Below are 27,955 nucleotides of genomic sequence, written 5' to 3'. Positions count from 1 at the left end.
GCTGCCATGGGAAGGGGGGAGTTGCTCATTCATAAAACGGCTGCCATGGTGGGCATGACTGGTTACAAAACTCAAGAAACAGAAAAGGGCAACTAAACTGATCCAGGGGCTGGAGCAACCCCCCTATGAGGGAAGGTGACAACAGCTGGGACTGCTTAGCTTGTCCCAGAAAAGGTGAGTAAGGGGAAACATGATAGAGGAGTACAAAATTATGCCTAGTGTGGAGAATGTAGAGAGTGGAGCATTCTTCTCCCTCTCTCAAAATACTAGAACCCAAGGGGGTCACCCCATGAAGCTGATGGGTGGGAGATTCAGGAGAGATAAAAAGCAAGGGCTTCTTCACACAGCGCATATTTGAACTATGGAATTTGCTACCACAGGACGTAGTGATGGCCACCAATTTGGATGGCTTTAAAAGCGGGTCAGACAAATTCCTGGAGGAGAAGGCTATCAATGGCTACTAGTCCTGATGGCTCTGTGCTACCTCCAGTATCGGAGGCAGGATGCCTGTGTACACCAGTTGCTGGGGAACATGGGTGGGAGGGTGCTGTTGCACTCGTGTCCTGCTTGTGGGTTTCCTGTGGGCTTCTCGTGGGCAGCTGGTGAGAACAGAAGGCTGGACTGCGTGGGCCCTTGGTCTGACCCAGCAGGGCTCTTCTGAAGTTCTTAATACTCTTCCCCAGAAGGCAAACCAGTGAGGCGCAAAGAAAAGAAACTTGCCCATGAACCTAAGGATGAGGGAGAAGGGGGGGTCTGAGCTCCAGAACAGAAAAACATTCCTCTGAACCCAAATAAAGGTGGCGCTGGAGGGCAGAACTTGGCTTTGCAGCCTGCCGCCCAGTTCATGAAAAACAGCAACCTTAATAAAGTTAAAGCTCACGCGCTTCCTTACCATGCAGGTCGCTGAAGGTGACCTCCAGGTGGCTGAGCCCTGCCGGGCCGAGCTCTGTACGCATCTCAGCGCCGGCGAGGTCCAGGCGCAAGCTCTCCTTGCGCACCGCCTTCTCGCCCCAGGGCCGCCGCTCGGGCCACGGGCGCAGGTCCGGAATGGGGAACTGCAGCCGCAGGGTGGCCTTGGGCGCCGCCAGCCGCATGCCTGCCTGCCACTGGGCAGCAGGGGGCGAATCTGCCTGGCGCCCAGCAAGGAGGAAGGGAAAGGAAAAGAGAGAAACGGTAAGGAGGCGCTTTCTCTGGGGCGTGGAGCCGAGTGGGCGCGGGGGGGCATGCGCCATGGCCACAGTCTGCTGCGCCCCCGACTTACCAAGTGCGCCTCAGGAGGAGGCCAGGCTGGCGGGGAGGATGCGGTGGCACAGTGCAGCAGGGAGCAGAGCCGGTCGAGCATTGCCAGGTCCACGTCGGAGCAGAACTCCGCCAGCTCTGCCGCCAGCTCCACAGTCTGCTTGGTGGTGGCCTTGGCAAGGCGGCTCTGCAGGGACATCAACAGTCGGCAGGTGTCACACTGGAGTCAGGCCACACACACCCTGCCCCACGCACCCCCACCTAAAACTTCCACTAAAAACACAGCCTTGCTACCCCATTTTTTACATTAGGGTTAGACCAGGGGTGTGGGATCTCAGGCCCAGGGGTGTGGGATCTCAGGCCCAGGGGCCAAATTTGGCCCACTGGGTTTCCCCAGATGGCCATGCCCCTTTCCCTGGCCACGCCCCCTTCCTCCAACCCCCAATCATTTGGTGTTTTCCTGGCTTTTATGCCATTCCCCCTCCCCCCTTCTAAAAGGTTAAAATGCCTCTCTCAAGGCTCAGCTACTGGCAGGAAGAGTGCGAAGCTACAAGATGCTGGTATTTAAAAAAAATGTTTCATGTCTACTGGACATCGCAATGCCTCTTTAATAAAAGATTGTCTAATTCAGCTAACCCTTCTTTTAACCATATGGTTTGGCAAAGTCCAATAGTTGCTTCTTTTGTGGAGGATGTTATTACACAGATAAATTTTGCTCTGGAACAGTCTTTAATATCCACTGACGTACACGCTCCTTTAAATTATTTACCTGCTTCATGGAAATTAACAAACAGCCAGCACAAACAGGTTCTCTGCACCCTTTCAACAGCTAAAAGACTGATATTACAAAATGGGAAGGCTGAACGCTCACCCCCTATAATGTAACGGACTGAGGACCTTACAACGCTTTCAACGTTTGAATGGGTGGCATATAGACACCACCTTCAAATGGATACCTATTTCGATATTTGGTCCACTTTTGTTGAAGCCCATGTATAATAGTTAGAAAGTTGTATGCATTTCAAAGAAATCCATGTATGTATAACTAAAAAATAATATTTTTTAAAAAAATTGGGTGCCCACAAGCACGTCAGAGACCCGTTCACAGGCCGGTCTGCTCCTGGCGCATACAACGAGCCACCCATCTGCTGCCACACTAACCTTGGAGGATGGCACCTTCTCCGTGTGCTTGCAGCGGAGACGGGCACAGGGTCGAGGCAATTGGCTGTATGGAAAGGCACTGGGGGTGGCAAAGACCAGCAACTGGGGAAGGGAAGAAGCAAAACGAGCTTAGAACAGAGGCCCACCAGTGAAATGTACCCTCTTTTAATGCATCTGGTGGGTATTACATACAACCAGCCTGTATTACATACACTGCCTGTGGATGCAGTGTCCTGTGTTTTTAGGATTCCCAAGGCAGAGAGGACACCAGGGGGTCTAAAGTTTGCCTGGGACAGGAAGCTCAAAGGGAAATGGGGGCGGGGAGAGCAGGGGCGGGGGGAGAAAAGCGAGCAGGGTCAGGCCTCACCTCGGTGTACTCTGGCTTCGCCTGCCTGGAGCCCTCTGACCACAGGCACTCCAAAATCTCGAGCAGGCCGAAGGATGTGTCCCAGCTGAGCATGTGGAGCTGCCCCGAGGCCTTGTGCTCACAGCTGAGCTGCACGGCTGCCCCCGTGAGCCTGGAGGAGGGAAAAAGATGCAGGCTGGTTGCAAACCTGGCAAGGACCAGACACCGCTGGGGCAGAGGGGAAGACTGGGAAATGGAGATGTTCCCCCAACAGTTCGCAAGGAGGCTGTGAATCGGGCCGGGGGGTGGGGGGACCTCTTTCAGCCCGAGGGCCGAATTCAATTTCGGAGAAGCTTTCAGGGGCCGCATTCCAGTGGTGTATGAGGCTGAATGGTAACGGTTATCCCTGAGAAAGGTTTCGTCTATTTTCAGGCTTTATCTGCCGCTTTTGTCTTAGCAGGGCAGGGATTGGTAATAGCTTTCTGCTGCAGAATGCCCTGAAATCTAATACGGCGAAGGGGTAGAAAGGAACGATTTTCCATAAAATAACACCCCAAGGCCTGGGCAGAGCAACCTGGAGGGCGACTGGCAAGCTCCAGGCTTCCACTCTTGACACCTACCGGAAGTTGCTGCGCGGACAGGCCTCCTCAAAGCACTGGCGCAGGGGCTGGAAATCCCGCCCCCCAAAGGCAGAGTCCTTCAGGCCCCCAAGGTGGGAGAAGAAGTGCTGAGCCAGCAGGAGGTGGGAGGTGTCAGGGGACGCAGGCCCGGGGCACTGCTGCAGCAGCGTCAGCGTGAGCCCCCCCATCGTCACCCGCAGCAGCACTTCAGGACGCTGGCTCTCGAGAGATGGGGGTGGTGGGGGGTGGCTGGTCTTGCCTGAAAGAGAGAGAGAAGAAGTCTTTGAACAGGGAGGCCTGGACTCTGACAGCAGCCTCTCCTAGGAACGTGCCTTCTACCAGGTCCGACAACTTGTACCATCCAGCCCAGGCTAGCCTCTCTCTGCTTGAGGAGCTGCAGCCAGTCGGAATTAAGACTTCCCCCTTAATTTACTTCTTGCGGGGGGGGGGGGATGACAGCTTCCAGCTTGCTCCCCTCCTTAAACCCCACCCTCTGGCCTGGGGGATACTGGGAGCTTGGGGAGAGGAATCCCCTTGTTATCTCCAGTCACAGACTGGAGAAAACAGGGGATCCTCCTGCCTGCCACTCCCTCACCCAATGGAGGGTGCTCTACCTCCCAATAAATAACAAGGGGATTCCTCTAGGGGAGCAGCAGCTGCTCACTCATCCGGCACTTGCAGGAGCTCACTAAGGCGAGGATGTGCCCATCAATCTTAGACCGTGTGGAGAACGGTCAAGTCCTCAGCAGTGGGATGACTGGACAGAGCAGCAGGGGCAGGGGCAGGGAACCTTTTTGGGCCTGTGGGGGTACATATGGCAACTGGAGAAACTCCCCCAAGCACCACCCCAAAATGGCTGCCATGGAAGGTGTGGCAAAGGACAAGTGACAAGGCAGAGGTGAGGGCTGAGCCCCAACACACCAGGCCAGCAACTCACCACCGCTAGGCTCACCCACCACGGCTTGAATATTCAAAATGGCCGCCAGCCCATGCCACAACCGATCATGGCTTAAATAAGCCATGGCGGGCTACAGTGATGGTGTGAAGCACGTTGTTCTCTCAAGGACTTTGGCAATGGCCCCAAGGGGCAGAGTTGAGACCAAGGTCCTCTGGGAAAGTGATTGCCAAGCAGCCCCATGTGCTTTCAGGAAGGAGCTGCATATATGTGTTTTCCCTGACTTGGGACTGGATTATGCACTGCTTCATTTAATCATTGAGGTGGTTCACACATAACGTTAACCCATGGTATGGTTTCTTGAATTCTGGGTTGTTGGGATGTATGAATGCAACTGAGCTAACAAACCATGGCTTGTTACCCACGGACAACCCAGAAAGAGAACCTATGGTTTGTTGCTGGGATGTGAACTCTGGGTTGTTCAAGCCATGAGTTGTTGTTACATGTAACCTCAACTGTGGATTGTTCGTGGGTTGTTTCTCCGGTCTACAGAGGCAGCAGGCAAACATGGCAAAAAAACAACCAGCCACTGTACAAGTCAGTACTACAGTGTCACAAAGCCATTTGGAACACAGGGAGTGGGCAGGCAAAGGAGGAGGGAAACAAACAACCCAGGGATTCAAAAAAGAAACCATGGTTTGTTTGATCATCTGCCAGACAAACCCTGGGCAGGGCATGGTTAAATAAACCATGGGTTAGCATGATGTGTGAACCAGGCCATTGTCTCTGTCGTAATGTTTACGTAATTAATTAATTACGTATTATTTTATATTTTTCTTACACAGTTTTTAGGCTGTGTTACATATGTCCTGTGAGCCGCTCATAGGTTTTTAGGATATTCAGCAGTATAAAAGTAGTACAAATAAAATAAATCTTACTTGGTATCTTGTTGAGGCATGGAAGGGTAGCAGTGAAGGGGGACCGTCCATAACGCCTGGGACTACTCAGGATCAGCTGTGGGGAGAGAGAAGAGTGAAGAGCTGTGGACAGAGCAGCAGCCTGCTAGGAGACGCGTTACACAAAAGAGAAGGGGGTGGGGTTATGGGACATTAGCGGACAGAGGACTTGGGGACCAGGGTAACATAGGAACATCGGAAGCTGCCTTATACTGAATCAGACCATGGGTCCTTTTAGCCCAGTACTGTCAACACTGACTGGCAGCAGCGACTCTCCAGGATTTCATACCATCGATCATGGTATCCTTCTGGATGGGTTGTCTGGGTTGGGAGTTGGAGGCACTGCACTGGTTCCACTCCTACTCGGATGGCCAATTCCAGAAGGTGGTGCTGGGGGATTATTGCTCTGTGCCATGGCAATTATGCCATGGGGTTCCACAGGGCTCTATTTTATCCCCCATGCTGTTTAACATCTACATGAAACGGCTGGGGGAGGTTATCTGGAGGTGTGGGCTGAGGTGCCATCAATACGTGGATGACACCCAGCTCTACCGCACTTTCTCATCAAACCCAGGTGAGGCAGTGGCTCTTCTGAATCAGTGTCTGGGCGCAGTAATGGACTGGATGAGGGCCAATAAGCTGAAACTCAATCCAGATAAGACAGAGGTACTGTTAGTGGGTGGTTCGTCTGCCCAGCTACGTGATATTCAACCTGTTCTGGAGGGGGTTGCAATCCCCCAAAGGAACAGGTTTGGGGGTGATCTTGGACTGTCACTTGAGTCACAGGTGAACTCAGTGGCACGGAGCACTTTTTATCAGCTTAGGCTGGTTTACCAACTACACCCTTATCTGGACAGAGATAGCCTAGCTACAGTTATCCATGCTCTGATAACTTCTCGTCTGGATTACTGCAATGTGTTATACATGGGGCTGCCTTGGAAAATGGTCTGGAAACTTCAGCTAGTCCAAAATAGGGCAGCAAGATTGTTAACAGGGACTGGCCAACGAGATCACATTGTGCCAGCGCTTTTCCAGCTGCACTGGCTGACAGGCCCGATTCAAAGTGCTGGTATTAACATTCAAAGCCCTTAACGGCTTGGGGCCAGGTTATCTGAAGGATTGCCTCCTCCCATATGTGCCTGCCTGGACCCTAAGATCATCCTCAGCGGTCCTTCTCCAAGAGCCCTCACCAAAGGAAGTGAGGTGGGTGGCTACCAGGAGGAGGGCCTTTGCTGCTGTGGCACCCAGGCTGTGGAATGAGCTCCCTAGAGAGGTTCGCCTGGCACCTACGTTGTATTCCTTCCGGCACCAGATGAAGACCTTTTTACTCTCCCAGGAATTTTAGCTTCCTAGTCTATTTGCTTCGGTGTTTTAAATCTGTTTTTTAAATCTCTGCATTGCTGCTAGGTCTTATTCTGGTTGTATTGTTATATTGCGGTTTTAATGCTTTTATATTTTATATTGTTTTATCCTGTGCTTTTTGGTTTTAATTTTTGTGAACTGCCCAGAGAGCTTCGGCTATTGGGCAGTACAGAAATTAAATGAAATAAATAAATAAATTTCAGGCAGGAGTTTTTCCAGCCCTACCTGGAGATGCCAGGAATCGAACCTGGGACCTTTTGCATGCAAAGCAGGGGCTCTACCACTGAGCTACAGCCCCTTGGTCTGGAACCAAAACCTGGGATTCCCAGAATTCCAGCTGATTAGCACAATCTACCCTGTGGTTGATGTCAGGGCACAGGTGGGGTGGGGGACTACATTCGGAGGACATACAGTTTGACGTCTCTGTGCAAATGCACGAAACCCACAGGGCCGGCTGATGGGGGACGCCTCTCCCAAAGCTCGAGAAGGCTCTTACCCCTGGTGCGAAGGCTGCAGCATGCAGAGGGCTGGTGTTGAGGTCACTGTGGGTGGAGGAGTCGAGGTCGACATCGGACAGTTCGCTGACGGAGCGCACAGATGACACGCTGCTCGTCATGGGTGCCATGGAGAAGAACATCTCTGAAAGGCAATCGGGGGCGGGGAAGGGGGAAGGGAGAAGGGAGGAAAAAGCACCCACCAGCTCAGTCCTGCCTTTCGAGGGAGCCCCTGGCCAAGTGCCAAACATCTCAAGACTTGGCCCAGAACTCATATTAGGATGCAAAACCAAAACTTGCCCCAAGTGGAGCCTCCCGTCAGGATTACCCCAACACATCTGGGGGAACCTAGGAAGCTGCTTGGATGGGTTGCCCATCCAGTCTAGCGTTGCCTGCGCTGCAACCTGCTCCTTCCAGATGCAGCGATGGCCACCAATGCAGAAGGCTTCAAATCAGGGGTGCGTTACGCCCGGGGGCACTCTGGTACTCCCAAACCAGCCCTCCAGGGTTCCTCACGTGGCCACGTACTGCCTCCCTGGCCCCAGCCCGTTTCTTCCAACCACCAACCATTTCATGGTTTCCTGGCTGTTGTGCAGTCGTTCCGCCTGTTCTCAAAGGCGGAAAGGCCTCTCCCTAAGGCTTTGTTACTGGCAGTAGGGCATGAAGCTACAACAAGCTGGTATTTCTCATGCTTTTGCCCCCATCCCATTTGCTTCCGGCCCTGCCCACCACAGGAATGCAGCCCCTGAATGGCCATCGCACCGCAGCAAGCACTCGTGTTGGCTTCCAGACCCTCCCAGGTGGCATTTTTGGTCCTTCCAGGCCCAGTTCCTGCAGAGAAATGCTGAGGCCGAATGGGGTTCTCCTTCTCCCTTTCTGTGCAGCCAAGGTGAAAGTGCCCCATCGGTGCCTGCTTTTGCCAGGGTGGGCTAAGGCCAGGGTGGGCAAAGTGTGGCCCTCGAGAAGCTTTGGCCTACAGCTAGGGATGTCCAAACCCCCCACTGTCTGGTCCAGGGGGTGTTCATGGAGGGGCAATTCGGGCTGCTCAGGGCCCCGTGGAATCCTCTGGAGTCCAGCCATGTCCGCTAGAATTGGTGGAGCGGCTCTCCAGCTCCCTATTGCAGGGAAAAATACAGCTGCAAATGGTGTATTGTATGCTATTTGTGGCCGTAAAGCACCGACCTCAACCTCAACTGCAGCTATTTATGGCTCTGTTTAGCTCAAAGTAAGCGTGTTACGACTGCAAAAGGCATACAATATGACTTTTACAGCTGTAACTTTCCTGCGATAAACTAACAGCAGCTGCCATTCACGTATCGCATCTTATAGGGAGCCAGAGAGCTGCCCCATGGGAACTCCTCCGGACCCGGAGGTAAGCGCAGCTGGTCCGCCGCGGAGTCCAGAGGTCGGATACTTTGGAAGCAGTCACCTCCATTCTCTAGTCCGACGCAGGTCTCCATCCCCTCCAGACGCGTGGAGGCAGCGCCCAGCCCCGAATGCAGCTGCTGGCTGAGGTCCTGCTCGATCAGCTTCAGGTCCTCTGAGTCCAGAGGGCGACTCTTGCTCAGCTGCTCCTGCAGGATGCTGGATTCTTATTTGGGGGTTGCAGGGGGTGGGGAGAAGAGAAGCGGGTTAAGGAAAGGGGTTGTTACCAGCCACAGCGATGCAGAAGGCACCTGCCCGAAGGCCTTACATCAGGGGTAGGGAACTCTTGCCCCTCCAGATGCTGTTGGACTACAACTCCCAGAAACCATGATCACTGGCCATGCTGCTGGGAGTTGGGAGTCCAACAACATCGGGGGGTTGTCAAGTTCCCTGCCCCTGTCTTAGATAGTTAATGCAAAAGTTGCCATCGCCAGAGAAGGAAGGCTAGAGAAGAGAGGCAGAAATTCCACCAGCGAGGCCTCCGCCTACCTGCGCCAACCCACTTGGGCCTCGCAGAACTGCGGGCAAGGACCAGCATTAGGAAGCGGCCTCATACTGAATCGGACCCTTGCTCCATCTGGCCCAGTATTGTTGACACTGACTGGCAGCAGCCGCTCTCCAGGGCTCAAAGAGGTTTTCTAGACCTACCTAGAGATGCCGGGGACGGAACTGGAGACCGTCTGAATTCCCAGACTTTAATGAGTTTGCACTTTGCTTCCCGCAAGGCACAAGTTCTCCCCACACCCCACCCCAATCAGACAGAGCTCACCTGAGAGGTTCAGGGAAGACAGAAGATCCAGCAAATACAAGATCTGCCGTGGGGTCAGCAGGAGGTGCAGTGACCCCACCTTCCCGTCCAGCTCCAGCTGTGGAGAGAGGGAGAACATGACTCCGGTTCAGAGTGAAGCAAGAACCTCCTGCTCTGGGAGTGGAAAGATCACCGGCTTCCAAAGGTTTGGTGGTGGTGGCCAGGAAATCGGACATCGTCTATCACGGAGCCCCTCGCTGCCAGCAACATCGGAAGAACCCGGCTGGATCAGACCAAGGTTCATCTAGTCCAGCATTGTGTTCTCACAGTGGCCAACCAGTTGCCCCGAATGGGAGCCCACAAATAGGGCATGAGTAAAACAGCAGCCCATGTTCCCCAGCAGCTGGTGTACCTAGGCATCCTGCCTCTGAGACTGGAGGGAGCACAGAGCCATCAGGACTAGTCGCCATCGATGGCCTTCTCCTCTAAAAGGTCAAAAAGCCTCTCCTTAGGCTTAGTGTAGTGTCAGTAAGATCCTTCTCCCTGCCCAGTCACTGAGGTCATCAGAGGGCATGTTCCTGGTGGTTCTGCTTGGACCTGTGGCCCTGTGGCCTGTGGAGTCCACCAGGAGAAGAGTCTTCAGTGTGGTGCCGACAGCGGCTCTCCAGGATTTCAGGAAAGAGTTTTCCAGCCCCGCCTGGAGATGCCAGGGGGCGAACCTGGGACCCTCGGCATGTGAAGCAGGCGCTGTGCTGCCGGAGACCTGGACCTGAACCGGTCCCCTGCAGAGGGCTTTTGAGAGTAGGCAGAGGATGACTTGCAGCCCTAGGGCCATGGATGGTCTCATCCTGCTCTACAGATCCAGTGCAGTGTGGCAGTTAGCACGCTAAGACTAATTCTGGGGTACCCCAGGTGCAAATCCCAACTCAGCCCTGAAGCTCCCGGGGTGACCTTCAGCCAGTCACTCTCCCTTAGCCTGGCCTACCTCGCAAGGGCATTGGGAGGATAAAAATGGGAGGCGGGGGAACCTTGGAAGCCACCTCGGAGGAAAGGCAGGATAACAACGGGCAAATACAGGAACCGGGGCTGCCCGGCTGACCTTGGCTCCAGGAAAGGCCTCGTTTTGCTTGAGCTTGATCCGCATCTCTGTGTATCCAGAGCAGCTGCCAATCTGAAGCAGAGAGCTGGGCGAGGCCTCTTCCCCTTGGGAGCCGGGTGGCTCGGCAGCATCCTGGATCGGAGCGAGGAGGAGGAGATGAGGCCTGCCTGAAGAGCTGCGACACCCCTCGCCTTGCATCATGGTAGAGGGGCAGCCCCAGCCCCACAGAACAGGGACAGGTTGGTGCTTGGATGCTCCTGCAGCCCCCCGAGACAGGGCACGGAGTCAGCCCCACTTGGCTCTACCTCTGGGATGGGGGACGGTACACAGGCACTGCCCTCCGCAAACTCCTCGTAGTAAAGCAGGACGCCGCTCAGCTGCAGGATCTTGTGCACAAACGGGGGAGGCTGGTGGATGTCGACCGAGAGGGCCTGCGCAGGGTCCTTCACCGCTTCATCGCAGTAGTCCAACCTGAGCGGGGGGAGAGTGTTGTAGGGACAGCCAAGACACCAGCAGTTCATAAGAACAGAAGAAGTGCCCTGCTGGATCAGACCAAGGGTCCATCGAGTCCAATATTCGGTTTGCACAGTGGCTGACCAGCTTCCCACGAGAAACCCACAGGCAGGACAGGAATGCGGCAGCACCCTCCCGCCCAGGTTCCCCAGCAAGTGGTGTATGTAGGCCGACTGCCTCAGACCCTGGGGGTAGCATAGAGGCATCAGGACTAGTAGTCCTAGCCCCCTTTTAAATTGGTGGCCATCACTACATCCTGTGGTAGCGAATTCCATAGTTTGACTCTGTGCTGCGTGAAGACGTCCTTCCTTTGATCTGTCCTGAATTTCCCACCGATCCGCTTTAGATTTCAGTCTAATCCAGTAGCCAAGTCCAGACACAGACAAAGGGATTCTTTTCAAAGCTTTATTCCTCTTTTACAACTTAACAACTCTACCATTTGCAACTAGATATGAGCAGCAGAGTACCTATGCCCTAAGTTGGAACATTTGGTCCCCGTTTGAAGGAGAATCACTGGCAGACCCTGAACTTACGGGCTAGGGAGAGTGGCTCCCCTTTTCCATTGGATCCTCCCGGCGCAACCATTGTTTGCGCGCCAACCGGGCACTACGCCTCCTTTCCGCCCCCTCCATTTGGCGCCGCTCCCTGCGTCGGCATCACGCGTCCAGCAAGTCTTCTTCCCGCGCTCTGTCACTCCCGGGACTGCTATCTATGTCAGGAATGCTGGTGGGAGGAATCTCTGCCAGCTGTTGGCCCTGGGAAGGATGAGCGCGCTCCTCTCCCAGGAGTGGCTGCTCCTCCTCAGAATCAGAACTACTCTGGGACTCTATGGGCTCAGTGTCCACCCTGACATCGCCCACCACTGGAACACGGCCCCCCAAATCTTCTCCAGAATGGAATTCGGCCCTGTGGCAAAAGAGGTTCCCCACCCAGCCTTAAAGCCATCAACTGGCTTTAAAATATAATTTCCCCTGAGCTGTTCCTCAGAATGGAGCTCCAAAATTCATGTAAAGATTTGGCCAAATTCTGTTTCAGGTTGAAGCTAAGCTTCTTCTTTTTTTCGTTGTATTTTTATTTTTATTTCATTTTTTTTAATTAGGTTTTGTTATGTTTTCAGTCTGGTTTGGTTTGTAAAAATTCACAATAAAAGATTGGGAAAAAAATGTTGAGGCAAAGCTGAGAACCAGGGAGGGAAGGGGAGGGGGGCAGCCAGTGACTGGAATTCCCCCCTCCCCTGTCTCTCTCCCCCACTACCCTTCTCTCTCTTACTCACTCCAAGGCCTCACCAGAACACTTTTTCCCCATTCTAAAAGGTTGAACAGCTAAGGCTTCGTTCCTGGCAGTGAGAACTTTCTACTACAATAGGATCGTATTTTGGCCCTGCCCCTTTTGTTTTGGCCCCACTTTCTTTGGCCTTTAGTCCCACCCACCACTGGAATGAGGTCCCCGAAAGCTTCCCAGAAATGAAAGAGGTTCCGCACCCCTGCTGTAGTTCTGCAGACAGGAAAGAGAGGGATTTGACTTTTGCTCTATGCATCTCACTGTGCTTTTTTAATGCCTTGAGAACATTTGTCACCAATGAAAAGGTGTCGCACTGCCAAGCCACGAGAAAACCGACCAAAGCCACCCCACTCCTAAAAGGCGACTGGATACGGAAAAGCCCATTACCTTTTGATGTGCACCTCGAGGGCCACACTCTCCTCCCTGCCGCTGGGCACATGCTCGACACGTATCACGGTGTCCAGAAAGGTCACTTCAATCCTTCGCAGAACTGGCAGGAAGCAGAGAATACCAGGTATTGCAGGGCTGATGAAGAGGGCCAGGAAAACTGAATCCTTCCCACCCTCGGTCCCACGGCAACTTTCAGCACTTAATGAGCGGGAAGGGTGGGGCTTCTTTCACCCCACTCAGTCAGGATGCTGGTTTGGAGAGGTACACCCCCCCAAGCCCTTAATGACACATAGAGGGCTTGCTTGCAATAACGCTGAACGCAGATGATATTTCACCCACAATGTTTTACAAGCTCCAAGTACCCTCCCATATACCAAGATTCAGTGGGTGGCTACTCACAAGCAGGCCTTTTCTGCAACAGCCCCCAAATTGTGGAACGCCGTTCCTGGAGAGGTCCGCCTGGCACCTACTTTCTTGACTTTTCAGTGCCGGGCAAAGACCTTTTTATTTTCCCAGGCCTTTGACAATCGTTTTTAACTGCTACTTGCTATCATTTTTCATGATATGTTTAATGCTGCGTTCTAAAATCAACTTTCTCCATGTTTTAGCAGCTCAGTTATTTATCTTTTACATTATTCTAAATTGTTGCTGTTTTTAAAACAATTCTTTTAGGGTGCAATCCTATGTATGTTTAGACAGAAAAAGTCCTATAACTCCCAGCATTCCCCAGCCAGCATGGGTGGCTTCAGCTATGAAGCTAAGAGCTTCAGCCACAGGGCGACTCATACATTGACTAAATAAATACGTTATTCATGAAAAGAAAGAAGCAGCTTCATCCTTAGCACTGTAATAGGACTGATGCAGGTTTAGAAGCTTGAAGACCACACACAAACACACACACACAAACCAACTGCAGGACAAATGTGATTATAATTGTATAATCTTATACAATTATAGAATAGTAGGGTTGGAAGGGGCCTACAAGGCCATCTTCCTTCTTAGTTCCTAACTGCAGCCACTTCCCCAGTCTCATTTTGGAGAAAGAGGGAGAATTGACTGGACCAACAAATAAGTAGCTTTTGGTGTAGTCAATTTTACTCCTAAAGGTGATGGACTTTCCACAGAGGGGAAAACATATTATTCTGTATTTGTGGTTTATGGAGAGTGTGTGTGTGTGTGTGTGTGAGAGAGAGGGGGGGGGAGGGGGAGGGGGAGATCGATCTTAAAAGAGAAATGGTCTCTCTAGTGCTGGAGGGAAGCACATGTTGTCCCAAAGGTTAACAAAACTGGAATGTGCAATTGCAACAGCTGTGAAGGAACAATTAGTCTTACAACACTGGAATGATAAATCCCATAGAATAAGAGACCTTTCATTCTGGGCAATAGAGACGATTTGCAAACAGACAGAATTCTTTTAGAAAGGGAACCCAGGTGGATCCTGAGGTAAAATACAATGGCTCCTTTTGGCCTTAATGAGTCTCTGGACCTTGCAACACTCCTTTGAAATACCGCTGTTTCTAATCAGGTTTTGTGTACTAAAATGTCTAATTTCTTCTCCCCATTCTGACATAGCACAAGAGACTGGCGTCTGAAGGGAAAACAACACTAGTATTATAATAAGTCAGTTTATCTTTAAGGGATGTGAATATTTTGAGCGTTGGGCTGTGTAGGTTTTTATATATTTGTATGTTGACAGACAGTTGTATTGCTGATATGGGATATACCGCTGAACTCATGGAAAGTTCAAAATCTATAAAGGCTGTATATTGTTTTTTAGATTTCCCTGAAGAAGAGCCTGCATGTGGTCTGAAATGCATCGGAACCGTCTTTCTTTGAAAGGAACACCCCTCTTTGTCTACCCCTTTGCTTTTCGCTTTCTGGCATCCTATCCTCTTTCTCCCAGCCACTGATGACCTCATAGAATAGTAGGGTTGGGAGGGGCCTATAAGACCATCGAGTCCAACCCCCTGCTCAGTGCAGGACCTCTCTGCTTTTGTGCTGTTTTTTTCTCCAATCCCCTTCTGCAAGAATGGGACATTCAGGAGCATCTCAGAAGACCACAAGCAGACAGCAGACATAGCCCTGAAAAGGGGTCTTCTCAGCACAGCATGCCAGGTGAGCTCGTGCAAGCAAATCGAGCCAAACGCTTCAGAACAAAGGGGAGACCCCCAGAAGCGTTAGGGGCAGAAGCATGTCAGGCAACAGTAAATCAGTAAGGGCCTGTGGGTGAGCAAAGCTCTTCCACAGGGCCTGCGCTGCATCATCCTCCCTCCTCTCACCCACACGCTCACCAGTTTCAATGGTTTGTGCAAACATCTCTAGCCCCTCCAGTGGCTGGGGGGTGTCGGACGGCTCCTCAGCCTGCTCCTTCAGGCATTCCTGGGCCAGCTGCATGCTCGTGGTCATGCATGATGCCCAGCTTTGCGAATCTGCACCGGGGGCAGCTGCGAGAACATAAGGGGGAGGGGAGAGAGTCAGGCAGGCAGGCAGGCCAAACAAGACATATGAGTGCTCAGATACACTCATGGCGGCAGGGAGAGTCAGGCTGGGGCAAGAAGACAGGCCACACTTTCATTGTTTCAGCTACTGAAATGAGAATGAGAGCGGGGCCACCCCACCAGCCACGAAGAAGGCTCCTCCTTCCTCAAGCGTTGCTGCCACCAGCCATTCCAGTGGGCTGGACTGAGGGAAGTGAGAGCCAGAAGTGGGGCCATTCCACCAGCCCCACTGAAAGACTCCGTTTTTTCCTCTTCCCTCCCCATCCCTTTTTCCTTGCGTGTTGTGTCTTTTTAGATTGAGAGCCTGCGGGGCAGGGACTCTCTTCTTTTATTGATTATATGTAAGCCTTTCTGGGAGCCTTTTTGGCTGAGGAGAATGATTTTTAAAAATACTCTAAATAAATAAATAATAAATACCCCACCATCCCACCTCCCCGGGCTTAGCTAGGTAGCTCCTACTGTGGGGCAGCTTGCCATTTACAATTTACAGGCCTTGCTCATAAGATTCCTCTTCTGCCCACCACCACTGACACGCAAGGCAGTTGCCTACAATTCCCCCTGCACCATAAGAGAGCACAAAAACATCAGAAACTGCCTTATACTGAGTCAGACCCTGGGTCCATCTAGCTCAGTATTGTTGACGCTGGCTGGCCGCAGCGGCTCTCCAGGGTTTCAGGCAGGAGTTTTTCCAGCCCTACCTGGAGACGCCAGGGATCAAACCCGGGACCCTCTGCATGCAAACCAGGGGCTCTACCGCTGAGCTATGGTCCTTTCCCTAAAAAGAATGGTTCCAGAGCTCATGGTTAAAGGGCTGGGTTTAAATAGGGAAATAGAAAATTGACTCGGTATAAACCATGGGTCGGTCTCTCCAGGGTTTCAGGCAGGCATTTTTCCAGCTTTCCCTGGAGATACCGGGAGTTGAACCTGGGACATTCTGCGTGCAAAGCAGGGGCTCTACCGCTGAGCAACAGCCCCTCCCTTTAATGACAGAAACCAGACCAGCTCAGACTGTGTCCATCTAGTCCAGTACTGTCGACACTGACTGGCAGCGGTGATTCTCTAAGATCTCAGGCAGGAATCTTTCCCAGGAATCCTGGAGATGCCAGGAATCGAACCGGGGACTCTCTGCATGGAAAGCAAGGGCTCTACCCCGAGCTACGATGCCTTCCCACTATAGCATAAGGAAGTTGCATGTTCCCAGTGGCCCCACTTTCCGTCCTTCCTAAACATCGGACAAGCACGACCCCAAAAGGTCCCGTGCCCACCTCCCAATCGGGACCATCTCCACCCCACCCTCCCCTTCTGGCTCTCACCACTACGGTATTTTGGGCGGCAGGTGATCTGCAGCCCGCTCACTTCCACGGTGCAGTTCTCGGTGACCAAGGCAGACCAGGGGATGGTGACGGCGATGCTATCGATGAAGCCGTCGACAATTTCCAGCGGGGCGCCGACGGACTCCAGGAACTCATTCACTGACTGCAGCGGGAAGAGACAGAGAGGCGGGGGTCAGACGGCGAGGACGAGCACACAGCGCCAGCCAGCTGGCATGCAAGCAAGGCAGCCCGCTGAGGTTCAGCTCACTTTGGGCGGGTGAGGGAAAGCTGGAAACATGGATATGTAGTGGGAAGCAACTGATGACCGCCAAAGGCCCACCTGCCAAGCTGCAAACACCATCATCACTATCTATTATACAGCGCCATCCATGTGCATGATGCTTCCCAGAGGATGAAGGGACAGGTCCCTGACCCAGGGCACTTACCATTTAAAAGTCAGCACAGAGGCCGGGAATTACTCTACCTGCACTGCATCGCAGGTTACCCTGTTGTCCGAACCTGGCGCACAGCGTGGGCGTAGTGCCTTTTCCCCCACCCTACAACCCCTACTGCATGCCATGAGTTGCAGGGTGGGTGAAAAGTCACTATGCCCACGCCACATGCCGGGTTTGGACGACATGACGACCTGCAGTGCGGGGAATCCCGAGCACATGATCGGCATGCGCACGACTGGCATGCACACAGGTACAGGACACAACCCACACTACGTTGTTTCCCCTGCTGATCATCCAAACCCAGCCAGCGGAAATGAGAGAAGAAATGAAGAAAGGGGTACACAGGGGAAGAATGTGCAATTATTGTAGTTGCAGTCAGGCTGTCTTTCCCAACCTGGTGCTCTCTCATCGTGCTGGACTTCAACTCCCAGAATCCCCCAGCCAGCTTTGAAGGAAGTGAGAAAGGTGGCATTACGCAGGGGTGCTGGGAGGCAGGTCCAAGTATAGGGGGCAGCAAGGGAAAAATGGGGGGCAGGTCTTTCGAGGGAGCAGGAGACCTTTCGACAGTGAAGGTGGTGTTGCTTGGGGGGTAAATGATACTATAATGCTAGAGCAGAGAGACGGAGAAGGTTATGGAGGGCTTTAAAGGTCAGGACAAGGTGCTTACACTGGGTCTGGGAGCAGACCCGATGGCAGCGTAGAGATTTAGGAAGGGGCATCATATGGTCAGAGCAAAGAGAAAGCCAAACCATTTGGGCTGCAGAAAGCTGGAGGGGGGAAATGGGACCAGGGGGAGGCAGCAGTAAGCCTTGGAGACGCCAGGGTTTTGGCACCAAGGGGAGCCCAGCTTTCACTCCACTGGCTGTAGCCCCCACATATAGCTTAAACACTCCCTGGGCCCCGGCTCCCCACCACCCCAGCTTTGCTGGAGCAGAGGCGGGGCTGCCACGGTGAGGCAGCCACGGTGAGGCAGCAACGATGACAAGGGGGCGGGGAGCATGTGAGCACAGCTGCCTCCTGCAGCCCGATTCCACGAAGACAAAACAGCCCGGATTCCTCTCCGGCTACCCGACACTTCCTTGCTGGTTGCTTCATCATAACACCCCTGATCTCCACGAGACAAGGGCCCGCTCGCTTCCCCACCCCACGTCAGGGCCCACCCCTCCCAGAGGCTGGCATTTTAGCAACGGGGTCAGGGGGAGGGGGATTTTGGGAATGCTCAGTTAGAGCCACCTTCCCCAAACTGGTGCCCCCTAGATGTGATGGACTTCAACTGCCATCATCCCCAGCTAGGAAGGCCAAATGACAGGGCCGCCTCTGAACCAGGGCAAACTGGCTGGGGAGAGACGAGATGCTTTGCCCCCATGCCAGGCACTGTATGGGCTCCATCCCTGACTGCATGGGGCAGGGCTGGCAGGACGGAGACCCCTGAAGCCAGGCCCAGAAATACCCAGGCATTCCACCTGTAAGGCCATTGGAATTCTGCTCGGCCTGCTGGAGCCAGCCAAGCACTACCCTGTGATTTCTTACAGGGAAGCTAAGAATAGGGAGGTGTGAAGAAATAGGGAAGACACACAGAAGGATGGGAACGGCCAGCAGACTGGCAGGCGGTGACTCTTAGGGATAATTTTAACCTGTCTCCCGGGCAGGATGGGCCTTAGAGCCAAGAGCCGACTGAGAGGCAGTCACATCCTTGGACTCCAGAATGTTTCTTCTTCCAGAGTAACGTCCCCAGCCCTGCTTCCGCAGCCACAATCACCCATAAAGTAAAATCCCCTGTTCTCACAAAGGCATACTTTAAGGGGGGGGGGGGGGATCCACTTCCGTTTGCTACTGCAGCTAAGAGTATGATAGGGTGGTTCACGGGAACACGAAGCCATATCAGACAATCGCAATCGTGCATTCTCGTTTGCCAATTGCCCGGCTCTCTGTACATGTGGAGAAGGCTTGCTTAAGGGGTGTTTCATATCCCTTTTCTGCCCGTCAGAAACACGTGGCTTTTCCTTATTTTCATTTCTCCTTTAAAAAAAAGGAGGACCCTCACTGTGCAATTCTAACAAGACACCCATTTTACAGAAAGGGGCATTGAGCCCAACAGCACCTCACCTGAGTGCTGAACTTGGAGCTAACATTGACCAGAGCAACGGACCAAAGAGAAACACCAAGCCCAGTCAAAGGCATCCCACTTCGCCTGCTGTGAACCCGCTCGACCTCTCTGCCCTTAGCAGCACCTGTCTCTAGCCCACAAGAACCACAGGGAGCCAGCAGCCACACAAAGTTCTTCCCCCATTAGGTCCCCTTGAAAAGTTCTAGGGCTTCAGGTCTCGGTTCCCCGCCTGCCACCAGACCCTATTCCACCGGTCTCAGGACCAGCAAGAGCCGCTCTTCACTTCGCCCCACGTCCCGTCCGCTTCGTCCCATAGGCAGCTGCACTGATGCAGGCAAGCAAAGACACACACACACACACACACACACACACCTACCTAACCAGAAGCCCACATCCCACCCCCCCGCAGTATAAATGACCAACTAACAAAATAGTAAGGCAGCCTTCTCATACCTGGAGCCCTCCAGATTTGCTGGACTACAACTACATAGCTGGCTGGGGGTTATGGGAGTTGTAGTCCAACACATCTGCAGGGCTCCCGGTATGAGAAAGGGCTGTAGTAAGGTTTTTTTACTTCCCCCCCAACAAGCCAAAGTTGCCCCACTGCCCCGAGGCAGGCAAGGGAAATGGGAAAGCGCCTCGGAAAAGCTCAGCCAACAACAACCGGCTGGGGAGACGGAGCACATTCCTCGCGAGTAGCGTCATGCTGCAAGGAGCTCGGGCAGGTCGGCTCCAACCCTGTGTGGCAACTTCCGCCCAACAAAAAGAGCCAACTGCCATTCCTTCCCCTAACATTGTACTCTTGGCCTAGCCCAGGGGAAGGGAACCTCTTTCCGCCCGGGGGCCAAATTCCACTTTGGGGAAGCCCTTGGGACTGCATCCCAGTGGTATGTGGGGCTGATGCCCTACATGTGCCCTGAAAGGTAGAATACTTTCCAGTCTTCTTTGAAAGAGGCAAGGGACAGGGAATCCTCCAGAAGAATCTCTAAGAGCTTTTCCCTTGATAAAGACCAAGTGTCAAAACGCGTTGGGAATTCAGTTGGTGCAGCTGTTTCTTTTTTGATGAAGGCCGAAAAGACCCAAAATATCAGCATACTGTAGCTATAGGCTCTTCCTGCCACTAAGTAACCCTCAGGAGAGGAATTTCAACAGGTTAGAATGGGGGGAAAGACTGCACAAAAGGCAAGAAACCACCAAACAAATCGATGGCTAGGGTGGGGGCCATTTGGGGAACCCCAAAACGGTGGATGGGCACCCCAGGAGGGCCAGAGGTTCCCCACCCTACTCTAACCACACTCCCCATGCAACAACATGGGCTGTTTGTCTCCTTCCTGCTGCAACAAGGGCATCACGGACAGCATCAGCCCTGCCAAGACCAGGTTGAAATGCCTAAGAACACAAAACAGTTGCTGATCTTCTTGTTGTTTATCTGAACACAAATCAAACCAGGAAGCAATTGCTCGAAGGGCAGCATGTAAACAGATCCAGGATGGTAGCTGTGTTCGAGGGGACTGCAAACAAGCATAACAAGAGTCCTGTGCCACCTTGAAGACTAGCCAAATGGAATCATTCTACCCAGAAGCTTTTGTGGACTAGAATATCTAATGAAGTGGACTGCAGTGCACAAAAGCTCCCTCTGTAATAAATGTGGGGGTAGCGTTTAAGGCACATGTCCCCAACCTGGCGCCCTCCCAGTGCGTTGAACCACATCTGCTCCACACATCTGGAGGGCACCAGGTGGGGAAAGGCTGCCTTAAGGTGGCATGAGACCCTTTAATAATACTCAAAATTATTGTCGTCATCATCAGTTTTTCGCACACAGACTGAGATAAGAGCGAGACGAAGGGCACGGATTCCTTCAGCTGATCCTGCCACAATGGAAGGGGGAGAAGGAAGGATACACACACACACACACACACACAACACCCACTCCCCCAGCTGGAGCACAACCCACTCTTCTGGCGCTGGGCATCTTTCAGCCTCCTGAAGATGGCTACAGACAGACAGCCTGGTGCAATGGTTAGAGCATCAGGCTAAGACCATGGAGGCCTGGGTTCAAATCTCAGCTCAGCCATGAAGCCTCCTCCTGGTGACCTTAAGCCAGGGGTGGGCAGAAGGGGGCTCTCCAGATGTTTGGGAATTCAACTCCCAGAAGCTGCTGCCAGCATGGCCCAGGGTCAGGACTGCTGGGAGTTGAAGTCTAAAACATCTGGAGATCTATTCCTGCCCACCCTCTCTCTATATCACAGGGCAGTTCGGAGGACAACATGGGGAAAACTCTTGGGCCAGACACCCCCTTTCAGCCTAACCTACCTCACAGGGCCATTGTGAAGATGAAGGGGAGGGTCAGACACCCCCTCTCGGCCTAACCTACCTCTCAGGGCTGTTGTGAAGGTGAAGGGGGGTCAGACACCCCCTCTCGGTCTAACCTACCTCACAGGGCTGTTGTGAAGGTGAAGGGGGGTTAGACAACCCCTCTCGGCCTAATCTACCTCACAGGGCTGTTGTGAAGGTGAAGGGGGGTTAGACACCCCCTCTCGGCCTAACCTACCTCTCAGGGCAGTTGTGAAGGTGAAGGGGGGTTAGACACCCCCTCTCGGCCTAACCTACCTCTCAGGGCCGTTGTGAAGGTGAAGGGGGGTTAGACACCCCCTCTCGGCCTAACCTACCTCTCAGGGCCGTTGTGAAGGTGAAGGGGGGTTAGACACCCCCTCTCGGCCTAACCTACCTCCCAGGGCTGTTGTGAAGGTGAAGGGGGGTCAGACACCCCCTCTCGGCCTAACCTACCTCTCAGGGCTGTTGTGAAGGTGAAGGGGGGTCAGACACCCCCTCTCGGCCTAACCTACCTCTCAGGGCTGTTGTGAAGGTGAAGGGGGGTCAGACACCCCCTCTCGGCCTAACCTACCTCTCAGGGCCGTTGTGAAGATGAAGGGGGGGTTAGACACCCCCTCTCGGCCTAACCTACCTCTCAGGGCTGTTGTGAAGGTGAAGGGGGGTCAGACACCCCCTCTCGGCCTAACCCGCCGCACAAGGCCGTTGTGAAGGTGAAGGGGGGTTAGACACCCCCTCTCGGCCTAACCTACCTCTCAGGGCTGTTGTGAAGGTGCAGGGGGGTCAGACACCCCCTCTCGGCCTAACCCGCCGCACAAGGCCATTGTGAAGGTGAAGGGGGGTTAGACACCTCCTCTCGGCCTAACCTACCTCTCAGGGCCGTTGTGAAGGTGCAGGGGGGTCAGACACCCCCTCTCGGCCTAACCTACCTCTCAGGGCTGTTGTGAAGGTGAAGGGGGGTCAGACACCCCCTCTCGGCCTAACCTACCTCTCAGGGCCGTTGTGAAGGTGCAGGGGGGTCAGACACCCCCTCTCGGCCTAACCTACCTCTCAGGGCCGTTGTGAAGGTGCAGGGGGGTCAGACACCCCCTCTCGGCCTAACCTACCTCTCAGGGCCGTTGTGAAGGTGCAGGGGGGTCAGACACCCCCTCTCGGCCTAACCTACCTCTCAGGGCCGTTGTGAAGGTGCAGGGGGGTCAGACACCCCCTCTCGGCCTAACCTACCTCTCAGGGCCGTTGTGAAGGTACAGGGGGGTCAGACACCCCCTCTCGGCCTAACCTACCTCTCAGGGCCGTTGTAAAGGTGCAGGGGGGTTAGACACCCCCTCTCGGCCTAACCTACCTCTCAGGGCCGTTGTGACGGTGAAGGGGGGTCAGACACCCCCTCTCGGCCTAACCTACCTCTCAGGGCCGTTGTGAAGGTGAAGGGGGGTTAGACACCTCCTCTCGGCCTAACCTACCTCTCAGGGCCGTTGTGAAGGTGAAGGGGGGTTAGACACCCCCTCTCGGCCTAACCTACCTCTCAGGGCCGTTGTGAAGGTGAAGGGGGGTCAGACACCCCCTCTCGGCCTAACCTACCTCTCAGGGCCGTTGTGAAGGTGAAGGGGGGTTAGACACCCCCTCTCGGCCTAACCTACCTCTCAGGGCCGTTGTGAAGGTGAAGGGGGGTCAGACACCCCCTCTCGGCCTAACCCGCCGCACAAGGCCGTTGTGAAGATGAAGGGGGGGTTAGACACCCCCTCTCGGCCTAACCCGCCGCACAAGGCCGTTGTGAAGATGAAGGGGGGGTTAGACACCCCCTCTCGGCCTAACCCGCCGCACAAGGCCGTTGTGAAGGTGAAGGGGGGTTAGACACCTCCTCTCGGTCTAACCTACCTCTCAGGGCCGTTGTGAAGGTGCAGGGGGGTCAGACACCCCCTCTCGGCCTAACCTACCTCTCAGGGCCGTTGTGAAGGTGAAGGGGGGTCAGACACCCCCTCTCGGCCTAACCTACCTCTCAGGGCCGTTGTGAAGGTGCAGGGGGGTCAGACACCCCCTCTCGGCCTAACCTACCTCTCAGGGCCGTTGTGAAGGTGAAGGGGGGTTAGACACCTCCTCTCGGCCTAACCTACCTCTCAGGGCTGTTGTGAAGGTGAAGGGGGGTCAGACACCCCCTCTCGGCCTAACCCGCCGCACAAGGCCGTTGTGAAGATGAAGGGGGGGTTAGACACCCCCTCTCGGCCTAACCCGCCGCACAAGGCTGTTGTGAAGGTGAAGGGGGGTCAGACACCCCCTCTCGGCCTAACCTACCTCACAGGGCTGTTGTGAAGGTGAAGGGGGGTTAGACACCCCCTCTCGGCCTAACCTACCTCACAGGGCTGTTGTGAAGGTGAAGGGGGGTTAGACACCCCCTCTCGGCCTAACCTACCTCTCAGGGCCGTTGTGAAGGTGAAGGGGGGTTAGACACCCCCTCTCGGCCTAACCTACCTCTCAGGGCCGTTGTGAAGGTGAAGGGGGGTTAGACACCCCCTCTCGGCCTAACCTACCTCTCAGGGCCGTTGTGAAGATGAAGGGGGGGTTAGACACCCCCTCTCGGCCTAACCTACCTCTCAGGGCCGTTGTGAAGGTGAAGGGGGGTCAGACACCCCCTCTCGGCCTAACCCGCCGCACAAGGCCGTTGTGAAGATGAAGGGGGGTTAGACACCTCCTCTCGGCCTAACCTACCTCTCAGGGCTGTTGTGAAGGTGAAGGGGGGTCAGACACCCCCTCTCGGCCTAACCTACCTCTCAGGGCCGTTGTGAAGGTGAAGGGGGGTCAGACACCCCCTCTCGGCCTAACCTACCTCACAGGGCTGTTGTGAAGGTGAAGGGGGGTTAGACACCCCCTCTCGGCCTAACCTACCTCACAGGACTGTTGTGAAGGTGAAGGGGGGTTAGACACCCCCTCTCGGCCTAACCTACCTCTCAGGGCCGTTGTGAAGGTGCAGGGGGGTCAGACACCCCCTCTCGGCCTAACCTACCTCTCAGGGCTGTTGTGAAGGTGAAGGGGGGTCAGACACCCCCTCTCGGCCTAACCCGCCGCACAAGGCCGTTGTGAAGATGAAGGGGGGTTAGACACCCCCTCTCGGCCTAACCTACCTCTCAGGGCCGTTGTGAAGGTGAAGGGGGGTCAGACACCCCCTCTCGGCCTAACCTACCTCTCAGGGCCGTTGTGAAGGTGAAGGGGGGTCAGACACCCCCTCTCGGCCTAACCTACCTCTCGGGGCCGTTGTGAAGGTGAAGGGGGGTCAGACACCCCCTCTCGGCCTAACCTACCTCTCAGGGCCGTTGTGAAGGTGAAGGGGGGTCAGACACCCCCTCTCGGCCTAACCTACCTCTCAGGGCCGTTGTGAAGGTGAAGGGGGGTCAGACACCCCCTCTCGGCCTAACCTACCTCTCAGGGCCGTTGTGAAGGTGAAGGGGGGTCAGACACCCCCTCTCGGCCTAACCCGCCGCACAAGGCCGTTGTGAAGATGAAGGGGGGTCAGACACCCCCTCTCGGCCTAACCTACCTCTCAGGGCCGTTGTGAAGGTGAAGGGGGGTCAGACACCCCCTCTCGGCCTAACCCGCCGCACAAGGCCGTTGTGAAGATGAAGGGGGGGTTAGACACCCCCTCTCGGCCTAACCCGCCGCACAAGGCCGTTGTGAAGATGAAGGGGGGGTTAGACACCCCCTCTCGGCCTAACCCGCCGCACAAGGCCGTTGTGAAGGTGAAGGGGGGTTAGACACCTCCTCTCGGTCTAACCTACCTCTCAGGGCCGTTGTGAAGGTGCAGGGGGGTCAGACACCCCCTCTCGGCCTAACCTACCTCTCAGGGCCGTTGTGAAGGTGAAGGGGGGTCAGACACCCCCTCTCGGCCTAACCTACCTCTCAGGGCCGTTGTGAAGGTGCAGGGGGGTCAGACACCCCCTCTCGGCCTAACCTACCTCTCAGGGCCGTTGTGAAGGTGAAGGGGGGTTAGACACCTCCTCTCGGCCTAACCTACCTCTCAGGGCCGTTGTGAAGGTGAAAGGGGGTCAGACACCCCCTCTCGGCCTAACCCGCCGCACAAGGCTGTTGTGAAGGTGCAGGGGGGTCAGACACCCCCTCTCGGCCTAACCTACCTCTCAGGGCCGTTGTGAAGGTGCAGGGGGGTCAGACACCCCCTCTCGGCCTAACCTACCTCTCAGGGCCGTTGTGAAGGTGCAGGGGGGTCAGACACCCCCTCTCGGCCTAACCTACCTCTCAGGGCCGTTGTGAAGGTGCAGGGGGGTCAGACACCCCCTCTCGGCCTAACCTACCTCTCAGGGCCGTTGTGAAGGTGCAGGGGGGTCAGACACCCCCTCTCGGCCTAACCTACCTCTCAGGGCCGTTGTGAAGGTGCAGGGGGGTCAGACACCCCCTCTCGGCCTAACCTACCTCTCAGGGCCGTTGGGAAGGTGCAGGGGGGTCAGACACCCCCTCTCGGCCTAACCTACCTCTCAGGGCCGTTGGGAAGGTGCAGGGGGGCTAGTCACCCTTTCTCAGCCTCACCTACCTCTCAGGGCCGTTGTGAAGGTGAAGGGGGGTCAGACACCCCCTCTCGGCCTAACCCGCCGCACAAGGCTGTTGTGAAGGTGCAGGGGGGTCAGACACCCCCTCTCGGCCTAACCTACCTCTCAGGGCCGTTGTGAAGGTGAAGGGGGGTCAGACACCCCCTCTCGGCCTAACCCGCCGCACAAGGCCGTTGTGAAGATGAAGGGGGGTCAGACACCCCCTCTCGGCCTAACCTACCTCTCAGGGCCGTTGGGAAGGTGCAGGGGGGCTAGTCACCCTTTCTCAGCCTCACCTACCTCTCAGGGCCGTTGTGAAGGTGAAGGGGGGTCAGACACCCCCTCTCGGCCTAACCCGCCGCACAAGGCTGTTGTGAAGGTGCAGGGGGGTCAGACACCCCCTCTCGGCCTAACCTACCTCTCAGGGCCGTTGTGAAGGTGAAGGGGGGTCAGACACCCCCTCTCGGCCTAACCCGCCACACAAGGCCGTTGTGAAGATGAAGGGGGGTCAGACACCCCCTCTCGGCCTAACCCGCCGCACAAGGCCGTTGTGAAGATGAAGGGGGGTCAGACACCCCCTCTCGGCCTAACCTACCTCTCAGGGCCGTTGTGAAGGTGAAGGGGGGTTAGACACCCCCTCTCGGCCTAACCTACCTCTCAGGGCCGTTGTGAAGGTGCAGGGGGGTCAGACACCCCCTCTCGGCCTAACCTACCTCTCAGGGCCGTTGTGAAGGTGCAGGGGGGTCAGACACCCCCTCTCGGCCTAACCTACCTCTCAGGGCTGTTGTGAAGGTGCAGGGGGGTCAGACACCCCCTCTCGGCCTAACCTACCTCTCAGGGCCGTTGTGAAGGTGCAGGGGGGTCAGACACCCCCTCTCGGCCTAACCTACCTCTCAGGGCTGTTGTGAAGGTGCAGGGGGGTCAGACACCCCCTCTCGGCCTAACCCGCCGCACAAGGCTGTTGTGAAGGTGCAGGGGGGTCAGACACCCCCTCTCGGCCTAACCTACCTCTCAGGGCCGTTGGGAAGGTGCAGGGGGGCTAGTCACCCTTTCTCAGCCTCACCTACCTCTCAGGGCCGTTGTGAAGGTGCAGGGGGGTCAGACACCCCCTCTCGGCCTAACCTACCTCTCAGGGCCGTTGTGAAGGTGCAGGGGGGCTCGTCACCCTTTCTCAGCCTCACCTACCTCACAGGGGCGTTGGGAAAAGAGGGAGCTCACGCCAGACGCCCTCCCGCAGCCCACCCCACCTCACAGGGCTGTCGTGCGGATGAAACGGGGAGCGGGAAAGAGGGAGCGCCGTGCGCCACCTCGGCCTCCTCGCGGGAAAGGCGGGCCACGCACGCCAGGGCAGGGCGCCGCGGCCGAGGAAGGGCAGGCAGCAGGCCGGGCTTGGGCGGGCGCCGAGGCAGCCCCCGGCCACAGGCGGCCTGCGCTCAGGGCCGCTTCGCCGGTGGGGCTCCCGCCTGCCGGCTGGCCGCTGCCGCCAGGGAGGCCCGAGACGCGGGCGAGGCCGGCGGGGACTGCTCCCGCTCGTCCCCGGGGGAGGCTCACCCAGACGTCGAGGTGGATGCGGCTGAGGCGGCCGGAGCCGGCGTAGAGGTCGAGGCTGAGCTGCTCCAGCCCGAGCCGCTCCTCCAGGAAGTGGCCCAGGTAGTGCTGCAGCAGGTACCGGCAGGCGCGCTTCTTGATCGAGCTCGACCACGGGAAGAACCACCGCGACATGGCGGCCACCCCGCCCGCGCGGCGCCCTGCCCGGCCGGCCCGCTTACTCGACGCCCCGGCTCCGCGCTCGGCTTCTTTTGCCCGCTAGGCCCGACCCCGCTGGCAGCGGAGCGCGCTCATTGGCCGCGCAGCCCTCCGGCGCGCGTCCGATTGGCTGGCTCGGCAGCAGGGCGGGTGACGTCGCAGGAGCGGGCGGGGACGCAGAGGGAGAGGAAGGGAAACACAGCAAGCCGCGGGCGGGGCGTGAAATAAGTCCCGCCCGGGGAAGGGTGTAAGCGTGAAATAAGTTTTCTGCCTAGCTCTGCAAGGAAAGGGGTAGAATAACCGGTCTCGCTGCATGGGTAAGGAACTTCCGGGCTCACTATATTTAGTTCTCCTTCCCTCTCTAAGGCGGAAGTCAGAACAGTGGCTGGGGAACGTGGGCGGAGGGTGCTGCTGCGCTCCTGTCCTGCTTGTGGGGTTCCTGCGGGC

At 55.5% G+C, this 27,955-nt stretch overlaps 1 protein-coding gene across 3 annotated transcripts in view; it reads right to left on the bottom strand.

Annotated features, from left to right (window-relative positions):
- The window catches only part of ATG2A (autophagy related 2A), a 59,298-nt gene extending 31,727 nt beyond the window's left edge, over nucleotides 1-27,571 (bottom strand). For all 3 annotated transcript variants that reach the window (XM_084823838.1, XM_084823839.1, XM_084823840.1), the window contains exons 1-15: nucleotides 27,314-27,571; nucleotides 16,341-16,503; nucleotides 14,821-14,973; nucleotides 12,527-12,629; nucleotides 10,651-10,816; nucleotides 10,346-10,477; nucleotides 9,268-9,364; nucleotides 8,503-8,664; nucleotides 7,076-7,218; nucleotides 5,200-5,275; nucleotides 3,367-3,625; nucleotides 2,768-2,918; nucleotides 2,401-2,502; nucleotides 1,262-1,426; nucleotides 893-1,130 (exon numbers count right to left, since the gene is read on the bottom strand). In XM_084823838.1, the coding sequence (XP_084679964.1) occupies nucleotides 893-1,130; nucleotides 1,262-1,426; nucleotides 2,401-2,502; nucleotides 2,768-2,918; nucleotides 3,367-3,625; nucleotides 5,200-5,275; nucleotides 7,076-7,218; nucleotides 8,503-8,664; nucleotides 9,268-9,364; nucleotides 10,346-10,477; nucleotides 10,651-10,816; nucleotides 12,527-12,629; nucleotides 14,821-14,973; nucleotides 16,341-16,503; nucleotides 27,314-27,484 (2,281 nt within the window). In that variant the 5' untranslated portion in view covers nucleotides 27,485-27,571. The remainder of the gene's footprint in view (nucleotides 1-892; nucleotides 1,131-1,261; nucleotides 1,427-2,400; nucleotides 2,503-2,767; nucleotides 2,919-3,366; nucleotides 3,626-5,199; nucleotides 5,276-7,075; nucleotides 7,219-8,502; nucleotides 8,665-9,267; nucleotides 9,365-10,345; nucleotides 10,478-10,650; nucleotides 10,817-12,526; nucleotides 12,630-14,820; nucleotides 14,974-16,340; nucleotides 16,504-27,313) is intronic.
- Nucleotides 27,572-27,955: the final 384 nt, after the last annotated feature.

Source organism: Heloderma suspectum, chromosome 17 (assembly GCF_057233095.1).
Source record: "Heloderma suspectum isolate Gila_16-S chromosome 17, 16-S_ref, whole genome shotgun sequence".
Lineage (NCBI taxonomy): Eukaryota > Metazoa > Chordata > Lepidosauria > Squamata > Helodermatidae > Heloderma > Heloderma suspectum.
This window is presented reverse-complemented; position numbering and strand designations above follow the sequence as displayed.